The sequence below is a fragment of the Sinohyriopsis cumingii genome, chromosome 3 (assembly GCF_028554795.1).
Source record: "Sinohyriopsis cumingii isolate HCF-2022 chromosome 3, ASM2855479v2, whole genome shotgun sequence".
Taxonomy (NCBI): Eukaryota; Metazoa; Mollusca; class Bivalvia; order Unionida; family Unionidae; genus Sinohyriopsis; species Sinohyriopsis cumingii.
Window position 1 is genome coordinate 13786129 of NC_142963.1, and position 14025 is coordinate 13800153.

General features: G+C 37.2%; 1 protein-coding gene across 1 annotated transcript in view; it reads right to left on the reverse strand.

Annotated features, from left to right (window-relative positions):
• Positions 1–8018: 8018 nt before the first annotated feature.
• LOC149802471 (uncharacterized) overlaps positions 8019–14025 on the reverse strand; it is a 36431-nt gene continuing 30424 nt past the window's right edge. The window contains exon 2 of the mRNA XM_089951286.1: positions 8019–10594. Within this exon, the coding sequence (XP_089807412.1) occupies positions 9994–10594 (601 nt within the window). The 3' untranslated portion in view covers positions 8019–9993. The remainder of the gene's footprint in view (positions 10595–14025) is intronic.

A 14025-nucleotide genomic window follows, 5' to 3' on the forward strand; every position in this document is an offset into this window, starting at 1 on the left:
TCCAGTCTTAACTTCCATTGTCGACTCATCCTCCTACGAAGATGTGCTCCAAACTAGCTAAGCTCAACGAAGCCTACGTGAATTTGTATAGGGTCAGACACAGTCTGATACCGAAGCCAGAAGAAATAGAGAATGTGAGAATGTTATAAATCACGGAAGACCTGATAGAAGAGCTCTTCAGAGAAGAAGTGAACAGTGAAAAAGAAGAATGGACAGAGAAGTACAGACTTCAGAGACAGCAGCAACAGCAGCAGCAGCAGCAACAACAACAACAACAGCAGCAACAATCTGAACCTGACAGAGGCTTTGTCGATTGTCGTATCGACACCAAAGAGTTCTTCTTCTCTTTCCGAAGAAGCAGACCTATCGCCAGAAAGTCTATCCTCAGAGGACATCGCATTCTTAGAAACTAAAAAAGATTGCCATAGCAAACAAAAAAAAAAAAACCAGCCCTTTTCAGGGCTAGCCAATACTCTAGAAAAGAAATAACGATCCATTTGCCAATGTGTGTAGGTAGAGTAGTGTGAAAATAAACACTAACTCTTTTTTAAAAAAAATGTGAGGGTATGTGTTTGTGAATAAGATTGTGTGTTTGTAAGTGCTCACGTAAGTTGGTGTGGATAGTAGATTAAGATGATGTTAATTTTTTTTTTTTTTGCTGTTTGAGGTTTGGGGAGAGTAGATTTGGGGGTTTGATTTTATTGCTTTGCGTATGTGAATAGTCTATTGAAGTGATTCATGAAAAAAAATTTTTAGAATAGTGATGAGCAGTATAAAAAAAGTGAGTGTTTCTTTTAGGTCTGCGCGTTGTTTTTTGGTCATGATCTAGGTAAGATCAATTCTATGTTTTTAGGGGGATGTTTTCCTTAACGTCCGCACTTTTAGTATAAATTGAAACTCGTTCGGCAGTCCAGCTACCCTTGTTGATTGATCAGCACCAAAATGAACACGAGACTGGCGAAACTGTTGGAACTTCATGTGCATCTGGAATATGCCAGGCGCCTGTTGAATGAACTGGCCGCGGAAGCCATTGTGGAAGACGGAAGGATGAGAGAGGAGGAAAGAAGAAACAAAGAAGAGGAGGAAAGAAAATACAAAGAAGAGGAGAGAAGAAACAAAGAAGAGGAGGAGGAGGAAAAGGATAGAAGAAGAAGAAATTTCAGAATCCCAAAGAGAGAAAATTGGGATTCTGAAGCCACATATCCTGCCTCTGCTCTATCCCCCCAAAAGGTAAAAAGTAACTGGGGGACAAGATGTGTATGCGGCGCCAGGCCTGGAAGGTGCCCCCATTAACCAGGTGTCCATGAAGTTCCGAACAAAAAAACAGCCCTTTTCAGGGCTACCCCAATACTCTAGAAAAGAAATAACGATCCATTTGCCAATGTGTGTAGGTAGAGTAGTGTGAATATAAACACTAACTCTTTATTCATAGTGTGAGTGTATGTGTTTGTGTGTTTGTTTGTAACGGCTCGCGTACGTTTGTGTGAATGGTAGATTATGGGTTTTTTAACTGTTTCTTAGCGTATGTGGAGAGTATAGTTAGGGTTTTATTATATGAAATGAGAAAGTGGGGGATGTTTTCCTTCACGTCCGCGCGTTGCTTGGTCATGATCTAGGTAAGATCAATTTTATGTTTTAGGGGAATGTTTTCCATCACGTCCGCGCTTTCACTAGAAGAACCACGTTCGTCGTTGGAACCATTCTACGGAATAAAGACAAGGAAGATGGTAGCTGTAACAGAATTGTTTAACCAGTTGTAAGACATTTGGTATTGGATGATGGATGGAGCTTATGCAGTGGAAAGGATTGAACGAGAATGGAAACATGAACTTACCCGAGATTTTGTCAGAAGACAAGTGACCAACCTGAAATTAGCTATGGATCTGGTGAAAGAGATGATAGAAGAAGAAGTAAAAAGACTAAGAGGCTTTACAGATCCAGAGTATGTAAAGATTGGTCACTTAAAGGAAGCCATGGATAATGTGATAGAAGTCAGGTGCTTTTTGGAAGACGTAATGGAATGGACAGAGTGGTCCTTTGTCAAAAAAGGTCTAGACCAACTTAAGAAATCGGAACAACTTATGAGAAAAGTAATGGAGGAAGAAGTGAAAAAGATCAAAGACAAGTAGAATAAAGAACGAAAGGATAAGGAAAACTTAAAGAAAAAAGAGGCCTTTGACAAATTCAACAACAATTGGATCAAGATACAAGAGAAGTTCAGGGCTATGGGTCACCCAGACTGGTTACCTGAAAAAGAAAAAAGGAAGAACAAAGGAATTTGGGGAAAGATTAGGGGATGGATGAGGAAATGGAGGAAATAGAAGAAGAAGAAGCAGAAGAAAGCCAAAGGCCCTTTTCAGGGCCAGCCATATTTCTCGAAAAGAGAATGACTTTTCAATTGCCTACCCCTTTTTTTTAATTTAAATTTAATTTTTTTTTTTAAAAAAAAATCCCATATTCAATTTCCCTTGTCGCTAGAGTGACCCAACAATTTTCCCCATGTTAATTTCCCTTGTCGCTAGACAGACCCACGATTTATTCCCATGTTAATTTCCCTTGTCGCTAAAGTGACCCACGATTTTTCTCCATGTTAAATTTCCATTGTCGCTAAAGTGACCGGGGGGGGGGTCTGTAATGCTAATTCCCATTGTCGCTAAAGTGACCCCTTTCACTACTAACGGCCGTATGCGCCAGTCCCGAGTTTGGAATGTTTTCGTCCTAGCCCTTCCGCTCCGGCGGCCCAAGTGGTTAGAGGTCCGCCTCGGATGTGTGAGGTCTCGGGTTCGAATCTAGGTCTAATCATGCCAAAGACTTATAAAAGTATCGCACTAACATCTGCCTTGTTAGGTACTCAGGATTAAGAGGTTAGTGTTAGGACTGGTCGGCCTGGTGTCAGGATAATGTGAATGGGTGGGACATGATGCTACATGTCTGCGGCATGATGGCTCAGTGCTAGACATCACGATAATCTGCCAGGATGCAGATATTGTAGCAATATGACTGAAACATTGCTAAAGCTACGTTAAAACCACACACACACACACACACAGACACACACACACACACACACACACACAAACTCGTCCTAGCCCATCTAAACTACTTAGCTACTGCCACATGCGATCATCCAGTTTGTCAAATGTCTAGGCATTGTTGCGCTCGTTTGCATCACTGTTGCTTTCAAATTCATTCATTAGGATTCCATATTCTTTAGAATTGTTTTAAACAGTAGAAGTCCACATGCCAAATGTTTCATCTAATTTCTACTAGGTAGATTCTGGCATAATTTCATACTCACTAATTAGATCAATTTTATCCTGTACGGATGGTCATTCGGACTACTACATAAATACATGTATATAATATAGATCAGGTTACATGTTAATAATGGTGGTACTTAGACCAGGTTACTTGTTAAGTATGGTGGTACTTAGATCAGGTTACATCTTTGGTATGGTGGTACCTAGATGAGGTTACATGTTAAGTATGGTGATACTTAGCTCATGTTACATGTTAAGAATGGTGATACTTAGATCAGGTTACATGTTAAGTATGGTGGTACTTATATCAGGTTACATTTTAAATATGGTAATACTTAGCTCAGGTTACATCTTAACTATGGTGGTACTTAGATCAGGTTACATCTTTAGTATGGTGGCACCTAGATCAGGTTACATGTTACTTAGTATGGTGATACTTAGCTCATGTTACATGTTAAGTATGGTGGTACCTAGATCAGGTTACATTTTAAGTATGGTGATACTTAGATCAGGTTACATTTTGAGTATGGTGATACTTAGCTCAGGTTACATCTTTGGTATGGTGGTGCTTAAATCAGGCTACATGTTAAGTATGGTGGTGCTTAGATCAGGTTACATGTTAAGTATGGTGGTGCTTAGATCAGGTCACATTTTAAGTATGGCGGTGCTTAGATCAGGTTACATGTTAAGAATGGTGATTCTTAGATCAGGTTACATGTTAAGTATGGTGGTACTTATATCAGGTTGCATTTTAAGTATGGTGATACTTAGCTCAGGTTACATCTTTGGTATGGTGGTGCTTAGATCAGGTTACATGTTAAGAATGGTGATACTTAGATCAGGTTACATGTTAAGTATGGTGGTGCTTAGATCAGGTTACATGGTAAGAATGGTGATACTTAGATAAGGTTACATGTTAAGTATGGTGGTACTTAGATCATGTTACATGTTAAGTATGGTAGTGCTTAGATCATGTTACATGTTAAGAATGGTGATACTTAGATCAGGTTACATGTTAAGTATGGTGGTACTTATATCAGGTTACATTTTAAGTATGGTGATACTTAGCTCAGGTTACATCTTAACTATGGTGGTACTTAGATCAGGTTACATGTTAAGTATGGTGGTACTTAGATCAGGTTACATATTTGGTATGGTGGTACCTAGATCAGGTTACATTTTGAGTATGGTGATACTTAGCTCAGGTTACATCTTAACTATGGTGGTAGTTAGATCAGGTTACATGTTAAGTATGGTGGTACTTAGATCAGGTTAAATGTTAAGTATGGTGGTACTTAGATCAGATTACATTTTAAGTATGGTGATACTTAGATCAGGTTACATTTTGAGTATGGTGATACTTAGCTCAGGTTACATCTTAACTATGGTGGTACTTAGATCAGGTTACATGTTAAGTATGGTGGTACTTAGATCAGGTTACATTTTTGGTATGGTGGTACCTAGATCAGGTTACATGTTAAGTATGGTGATACTTAGCTCATGTTACATGTTAAGTATGGTGGTACTTAGATCAGGTTACATTTTGAGTATGGTGATACTTAGCTCAGGTTACATCTTTGGTATGGTGGTGCTTAGATCAGGTTACATTTTAAGTATGGTGGTGCTTAGATCAGGTTACATTTTAAGTATGGTGGTACTTAGAACAGGTTACATCTTAGGTATGGTGGAACTTAGATCAGGTTACATCTTAAGTATGGTGGTACTTAGAACATGTTGCATGTTAAGTATGGTGGTACTTAGATCAGGTTACGTTTTAAGTATGGTGGAACTTAGATCAGGTTACATCTTAAGTATGGTGGTACTTAGAACATGTTGCATGTTAAGTATGGTGGTACTTAGATCAGGTTACATTTTAAGTATTGTGGAACTTTGATCAGGTTAGTTTTAGTCAAGCTCAACAATTCATTGCTAACATTCTTGCATATTCCAGACAAAATTAAAGAATGTCTGATAATTACCGCTTTTAAAGATGGAATTTTAAAAAATGATATTAGAACAAGTATTAGGTATTAGGCGATGAACTTCCTCCAGTTATTTATAACCTTTGTGAAAAGATTTTTGAAAGGTCACATACTAATTTAAAATATTCTAAATTATTCAATTAATTTATGAGGGATGGGAGTAACTTTCAGAAGGATCTGGGTTACAAATATTATTGGTTTTCGAATTAGTAATGATAACCAAAGCGAATTGAACGGCGTTTTTCTTGATAATGAGAAAGCTTGTGACACTGTGTGGCATAATGGCATATTATTTAATTTAGTTTCGATCTGTATTGAACGGCGCTTTTCTTGATAATGAGAAAGCTTGTGACACTGTGTGGCATAACGGCATATTATTTAATTTAGTTTCGATCCGTATTGAACGGCGCTTTTCTTGATAATGAGAAAGCTTGTGACACTGTGTGGCATAACGGTATATTATTTAATTTAGTTTCGATCCGTATTGAACGGCGCTTTTCTTGATAATGAGAAAGCTTGTGACACTGTGTGGCATAACGGTATATTATTTAATTTAGTTTAGATCTGTATTGAACGGCGTTTTTCTTGATAATGAGAAAGCTTGTGACACTGTGTGGCATCACGGTATATTATTTAATTTAGTTTCGATCCGTATTGAACGGGGCTTTTCTTGATAATGAGAAAGCTCGTAACACTGTATGGCATAACGGTATATTATTTAATTTAGTTTCGATCCGTATTGAACGGAGCTTTTCTTGATAATGAGAAAGCTTGTGACACTGTGTGGCATAACGGTATATTATTTAATTTAGTTTCGATCCGTATTGAACGGCGCTTTTCTTGATAATGAGAAAACTTGTGACACTGTGTGGCATAACGGTATATTATTTAATTTAGTTTCGATCCGTATTGAACGGCGCTTTTCTTGATAATGAGAAAACTTGTGACACTGTGTGGCATAACGGCATATTATTTAATTTAGTTTCGATCTGTATCAACTACAGAACATTATAATGAAAAATGTATCTAAATGAGTTTATAGGATCGTCCATACTTCAATGTTGATTCTCAGTCACAAACCCTGGAAATGGATTGTTAAATGCGTTATCCGATATCCGTACATTAAAATACTTAGAAATGTAGATTTACTGAAGACGCATCATTTAATTGATTTCAAAGTTACTGCTTCATGGCAGTTTGATTCTCTCTGTACTATGAGAATCAGCTAAACGATTTCCACCCTGTCTTGGTTCATATCTAATCAGTAATGTAATTAAATCTGTTTTATCTGTGGATGATGTTTATTTTGTATTTATCAAACAGTTTATATATCTATCTTTGATCATTTCATTGCTGTATGTGGTTTTCTTACACCAGACCGTGACAAGTTTTGGTACCATGTTAGTGATGAATTCCGTGTGCATGTTTACACGAACTATTTTTTACACCATACCGTGACATGGTTTGGTGCCATATTGTAATAAATCTAGGGTACGCCCCGTTTATACATACATCACCATTTTACAGATTTATTAGATTGTAGTGATTAGTTATTTGATTATGGAGAGTCGATGTTGCGGAAAATATTTCTCACCTCTAGTAAATAGCCATTTTCTAGTGGCAAACGTCACAGAGTGCAGTATTGACGAGATGTTATGATAGCATGGTTTAGTTTCGTATTTCAGTTCATGTCAGAGCCAGATCAACGGGCCATTAGCCAAGTCGCTCCTATTCAAATTTAAAGGTGTTGATTGGCCATGTGTTTCCATGTGAACATTTGTGATAGGGACTGATACTTTGTACAATGGATTAATTGAGAAGCGGTTGTTTTTATTGTTGGCTTGGTGGTAAATGGTGTGTAAAGCCACATGTAAAATGAGACTCAAAATCATTGAGGTTCGGCTGAACCGGGATAGAGTAAGAAAATAGTTAACTGTATTGGGTGTTTGAGTTGTAGTTGTCTTTTGATGATGTGAAGTGTTGGCTGTATGCTACGGAATCCTGTCAAGGAGAAGCCATGCTATTGAGAAGTGATATTAGTGGTCAGTGATTGATGAGAGGGTAATTATTTATCGACTTGGCGCGTTATGAGAACGTCCAGTTGAAAACGACTGTTGTCTTGATAAAAGGGGGCAACGAACTTCGAGTAAAACTTTATTTATTGTTTGATATAGATTTTGTCACTTTTGGGAATGACGACCCGTGATTTGCTAGTTTTTATTAGTAATTAATGGTACTCTGTATTGGAAGTTTGATATTACTAATATTTGTACTCTTCAACTCTTCATTATATATATATATATATATATATATATATATATATATATATATATATATATATATATATATATATATATATATATATATAGAGAGAGAGAGAGAGAGAGAGAGAGAGAGAGAGAGAGAGAGAGAGACTTTCGTCACATCTCCATGCCACAGGCACAGTTTCTACCTCATGACCAACGTACCGGTGACCTAGTGGTTAGAGCGTCCACCTCGGAAGCGGAAGATCGTGGGTTCGAATCCTGGCCGAGTCATCCAAAGACTTACAAAAATGGTACTAACAGCTGCCTCGCTAGGCGCTCAGCTTTAAGAGGCTCGTGTTAGGACTGGTCGGCCTGGTGTCAGGATAATGTGACTGGATAAAACATCATGCTACGTGTCTGCAGCATGATGCCCCAGTCTAGACATCACTATAAACTGCCACAATGCAGATATCGTAGTGATAAGACTGAAAAACTGTTAAAGCTATGTTAAAAATCCTAATCACACACACACACTCTACCTCATGACCCATCCATCCAACCAGAACTTTCTCAAACCTCATAGACAGGATTATTGTTGTAAACACTTATTTATAGCTTATTTATAGCTTGTTGCCATTTATAAGCAGGACTAATTTAGATATGATCTTGTATTTTCTTTTCCTACCAAGGATTTATATTTCTTAACCATGATTTTGAAAATTATAGTATTGCCTAACGTCCGATTAATTATTTTGCTGTGACTTAGTTTAAAATATTATAAAGTTCCTGATGGCCGTGATATAAGACTTCTAGATAAAGAAGGTGTTACGAGTCTGTGATCTTCAAGTTAAAAATGCGAAACTAACAAGTGAAGTTAAATTCAACGAACAATTTATTTCCCTATAATACAAAGTGAAACTTTAAACAGAACTTACAGCAATGTGAATTAAATCCAAAATAATCGTAAAAGATCTATCGCATGTACAAAAGTATAGAGTGTTCCGAATGAATTCCGGCATTGAACGTGCTGAACTTCTAGTAGCCTTGAATGTATCGAGCTGCTAACAGTCATGTTGAATCACAATAACATAATCCAGAAAGTCTTTCAATGAGTTCACAATTTTCCCAATATGGTGATTAAGTACAAAAGTCAGTAAACACTTTGTAATTCCAATGAATAATTTAAATAAATTGATCCTCTCAAATTATAACTGATCACAACAAAAATTGATTGCGCAAAAGCTGATTTTAAAATAGGAATGAACACTTTTGATGATCACAACAATAATATATAAAATAGACAATAAAACAACCAGGCTGTGAGCAATTTTTCCATCAAATTTCTAAGCAAGTCCGCTTCTAGTACATTCTAAATTTCTAAAAAGAAACTAAACCTTAAACCAAACATCAGTAAACAACCTATTTATAGTTTACAAGGAAGACAAAAGCCAGGCACACCTTCTAGAATCTTCTGCAGTCAAAAGTCCGTGTGAATAAATTCCGGCATTGAACGTGCTGAACTGCTAGTAGCCTTGAATGTATCGAGGTGCTAACAGTCTTGATGAATCACAATAACATAATCCAGAAAGTCTTTCAGTGAGTTCACAATTTTCCCAATATGGTGACTTAGTACAAAAGTCAATAAACACTTCGTAATTGGAATGAATAATTTAAATAAATGGATCCTCTCAAATAATAACTGATCACAACAGAAATTGATTGCGCAAAAGGATGATGTTAAGATAAGAATGAATAATTTTGATGATCACAACAATAATATATAAAATAGACAATAAAACAACCAGGATGTGAGCAATTTTCCCATCAATTTCTAAGCAAGGCCGCTTCTAGTACATTCCAAATTTCTAAAAGGAAACTAAACCTTAAACCAACATCAGTAAGCAACCTGTTTATAACTTACAATGAAGACCAAAGGCAGACACACCTTCTAGACCCTTCTGCAGTCAAAAGGCCATGTCAACATATTTACAATATATTTACGTACAATCTACAATTCAAACAAGGACACAATTTAGCTATGTAATATGCTGTTTACACAATATTGAGATACATAGCAAATGAGAATCCCCAGTCACTACGATAGAGTGGCACACTAATGAATCGTTTCCACCCAATCAGTACTCTAGAATGACACACTACTGACATTTTTTGCACCCACTCAGTACGCTAGAATGACACATTATTGAATGGTTTCCACCCACTCAATACGCTAGATTGGCATAATATTGAATGGTTCGTACCCACTCAGTACATTTGAATGAAATACTATTGAATGGTTTCTACGCAGTCAGTACACTTTAATGACACACTTTTCAATGGTTTTCAGTGGAAATCCTGCTTACTTTCGAATCAAGTGTTTTCACACCAATCCATTTCATACTTGTAACTGGTGGCGATTTTGTTGGAAGTCTTGTAGAAAGTTTCCTCTCGAGTTATTGGCTGATGTTCTTTTTGAAAGCCTATTCGTCTATAGGTACTGGTATCTTACAGCTGCATACCCATGGTTGTTTCTGCTCCTTGCAGGATCGAGTTTAGCTGATTTAATGGATGTTGTAAACAGGGCAAGGAAGATTTGTCTCTTTGGTATTGACTCGATGACTTTGAACTCGAAGGCATTTGAGCAAGAATTGAAACTTGCCGGGGCTGCATACTTTGAACTCTTTCCTTGCTCTGTCTTCTATTAATTGTGTCTCTTATAACTTCAGTGGTCAACAGCAGTACGACTCCAACCACAATAGTAACCGGTCCTATGACACGGAAGGTTTGCTGCTCTTTCCAGAACACTGTACCCTCCCCTAGTCCTCTGATTGTGCTACAGAACGTGATGGAAACTCCAACTAACCAAACTATCACTGTTAGGACACGGAGAAAACGAAAAAATCTGGGCTTTTTCCGGCGTAGCTTTCGATTTAGTTTTTTCCTTAGGCGTCTGGACGCGTATTCCTTCTCCTTTCGAATCTCCTCTTCAATTTGAAATAGAATGTACTGGTTTAATCTTTCCTTCTTTGCTTTAGCTTTGATTTTGTTGCTTTTTCTCTTCGTATACCAGCAGTCACTCTTTTCGACACCACGATGTTTCTCACACCTTGAAAAATAATAATAATAATAATAATAATAATAATAATAATTTATTTGAAGCGGCTCCCCAAAATGTCGTTGATGAACAACACTACTGCTAGAACAAACCGCCTGACCCCGGGGTCAGTCTTGTGTTCATTTGGTATCAGTTTGACAGTTGCGTTCAATTTGGACGAGATAAATATTCAGATACACAGACCGGATGGCTCATTTTGCTTATAGTGCCATATGTCGTACTTCTTATTATTTTTCAAAATCCTCTTTGTGTCAAAGGACTAAATTCCCGAAATGGCGTCTTGCATCAATCAATGTAAGGTGTCGGTACCGTTTGGAGAGAAATATTGTTTAAAGTGCATCTTTGGTAAGTTATATTTTTTGGTTCACATTAATTGAAAAGGGAGGGCGGACTCTTCCGACGGTAACGGATAGGACGACACTATTGATAGTTTATATAAGGTAATGCAAACAATTATTCATTTCCTTGTGGTTCAATATCTTTTAACTGATTCAATTTATATTATTATATTTTTGTCTCTATAGAATGACGACAAATCACACTTGTTCACCCGTCTAGAGAGAGAGAGAGAGAAAGGGCACATTCTTTGTACATTTTTGACACAAGGTTTGTTATCGAAAGTTGCCAAGTGCATTAATGGAGAAGAAAATTCTAGCCGTGTGTTTCAATCTCACTCACCCCACCTACCCATTATTCCGGACTAAATCAGTTCCATTCAGATTAATTTGTATATGCTGCATGTGCAGTCTTGTTCTCAAAACTGAATACAACATGAATATGTACAACACAGACAACACTAAGGATGCAGATACAACGTACAAAATGCGGTCCAAATATGCAGCTGCCTGCTTGTAAATAGAAGGTTTGCTCATTTGCCACTTTAATGTTTGTATTTTTAATAAATGTTTTAGTCAAGAAACTTTACAATCATTTTGGTCGCTGGCAAAGTAAGTACTTCAGTTTCACTCGATGTATTTTAGAGGCACTTTACTTCAGTCTGACTCACTGTGTTTCAGAGGCATTTTACTTCAGTCTGACTCAGTGTGTTTTAGAGGCACTTTACTTCAGTCTGACTCAATGTGTTTTATAGGCACCTTACTTCAGTCTGACTCATTGTGTTTTAGAGGCATTTTTCTTCAGTCTGACTCACTGTGTTTTAGAAGCACTTTACTTGAGTCTGACTCATTGTTTCAGAGGCATTTTACTTCAGTCTGACTCACTGTGTTTTAGAGGCATTTTACATCAGTCTGACTCACTGTGTTTTAGAGGCATTTTGCTTTAGTCTGACTCATTGTGTTTTAAAGGCACTTTACTTCAGTCTGACTCACTGTGATTTAGAAGCATTTTACTTTGGTCTGACTCACTGTGTTTTAGAGGCACTTTACTTCAGTCTGACTCACTGTGTTTTAGAGGCATTTTACTTCAGTCTGACTCATTGTCTTTTAGAGGCACTTTACTTCAGTTTGACTCATTGTGTTTTAGAGGCATTTTACTTTAGTCTGACTCATTGTGTTTTAAAGGCACTTTACTTCAGTCTGACTCGTTGTGTTTTAGAGGCATTTTACTTTAGTCTGACTCACTGTGTTTTAGAGGCATTTTACTTCAGTCTGACACTGTGTTTTAGAGGCATTTTACTTCAGTCTGACTCATTGTGTTTTAGAGGCATTTTACCTCAGTCTGACTCATTGTATTTTAGAGGCACTTTATTTCAGACTGACTCACTGTGTTTTAGAGGCATTTTACATCGGTCTGATTCACTGAGTTTTAGAGGAACTTCGCTTCAGTCTGACTTATTGTGTTTTAGAGGCACTTTACTTCAGTCTGACTCAATGTGTTTTAGAGGCACCTTACTTCAGTCTGACTCACTGTGTTTTAGAGGCATTTTACTTCAGTCTGACTCATTGTGTTTTAGAGGCACTTTACTTCAGTCTGACTCATTGTGTTTTAGAGGCACTTTACTTCAGTCTGACTCACTGTGTTTTAGAGGCATTTTACTTCAGTCTGACTCACTGTGTTTCAGAGGCATTTTACTTCCGTCTGACTCACTGTGTTTTAGAGGCATTTTACTTCAGTCTGACTCATTGTGTTTTAGAGGCACTTTACTTCAGTCTGACTCATTTTGTTTCAGAGGCATTTTACTTTAGTCTGACTCATTGTGTTTTAGAGGCACTTTACTTCAGTCTGACTCATTGTGTTTTAGAGGCATTTTACTTTAGTCTGACTCATTGTGTTTTAAAGGCACTTTACTTCAGTCTGACTCGTTGTGTTTTAGAGGCATTTTACTTTAGTCTGACTCACTGTGTTTTAGAGGCATTTTACTTCAGTCTGACTCACTGTGTTTTAGAGGCATTTACTTCAGTCTGACTCATTGTGTTCTAGAGGCACTTTACTTCAGTCTGACTCATTGTGTTTTAGAGGCATTTTACTTCAGTCTGACTCATTGTCTTTTAGAGGCACTTTACTTCAGTCTGACTCATTGTGTTTTAGAGGCATTTTACTTTAGTCTGACTCATTGTGTTTTAAAGGCACTTTACTTCAGTCTGACTCGTTGTGTTTTAGAGGCATTTTACTTTAGTCTGACTCACTGTGTTTTAGAGGCATTTTACTTCAGTCTGACTCACTGTGTTTTAGAGGCATTTACTTCAGTCTGACTCATTGTGTTCTAGAGGCACTTTACTTCAGTCTGACTCATTGTGTTTTAGAGGCATTTTACTTCAGTCTGACTCATTGTGTTTTAGAGGTATTTTGCTTCAGTCTGACTCATTGTGTTTTAGAGGCACTTTACTTCAGTTCTGACTCATTGTGTTTTAGAGGCATTTTACTTTAGTCTGACTCACTGTGTTTTAGAGGCATTTTACTTCAGTCAGACTCACTGTGTTTTAGAGGCATTTTACTTCAGTCTGACTCATTGTATTTTAGAGGCACTTTACTTCAGTCTGACTCACTGTGTTTTAGAGGCATTTTACTTCAGTCTGACTCATTGTGTTTTAGAGGCACTTTACTTCAGTCTGACTCATTTTGTTTTAGAGGCATTTTACTTTAGTCTAACTCATTGTGTTTTAGAGGCATTTTACTTCCGTCTGACTCACTGTGTTTTAGAGGCATTTTACTTCAGTCTGACTCACTGTGTTTTAGAGGCATTTTACTTCAGTCTGACTCATTGTGCTTTAGAGGCACTTTACTTCAGTCTGACTCATTGTGTTTTAGAGGCATTTTACTTCAGTCTGACTCATTGTGTTTTAGAGGCATTTTGCTTCAGTCTGACTCATTGTGTTTTAGAGGCACTTTACTTCAGTCTGACTCATTGTGTTTTAGAGGCATTTTACTTTAGTCTGACTCATTGTGTTTTAAAGGCATTTTACTTTAGTCTGACTCATTGTGTTTTAGAGGCATTTTACTTCAGTCTGACTCACTGTGTTTTA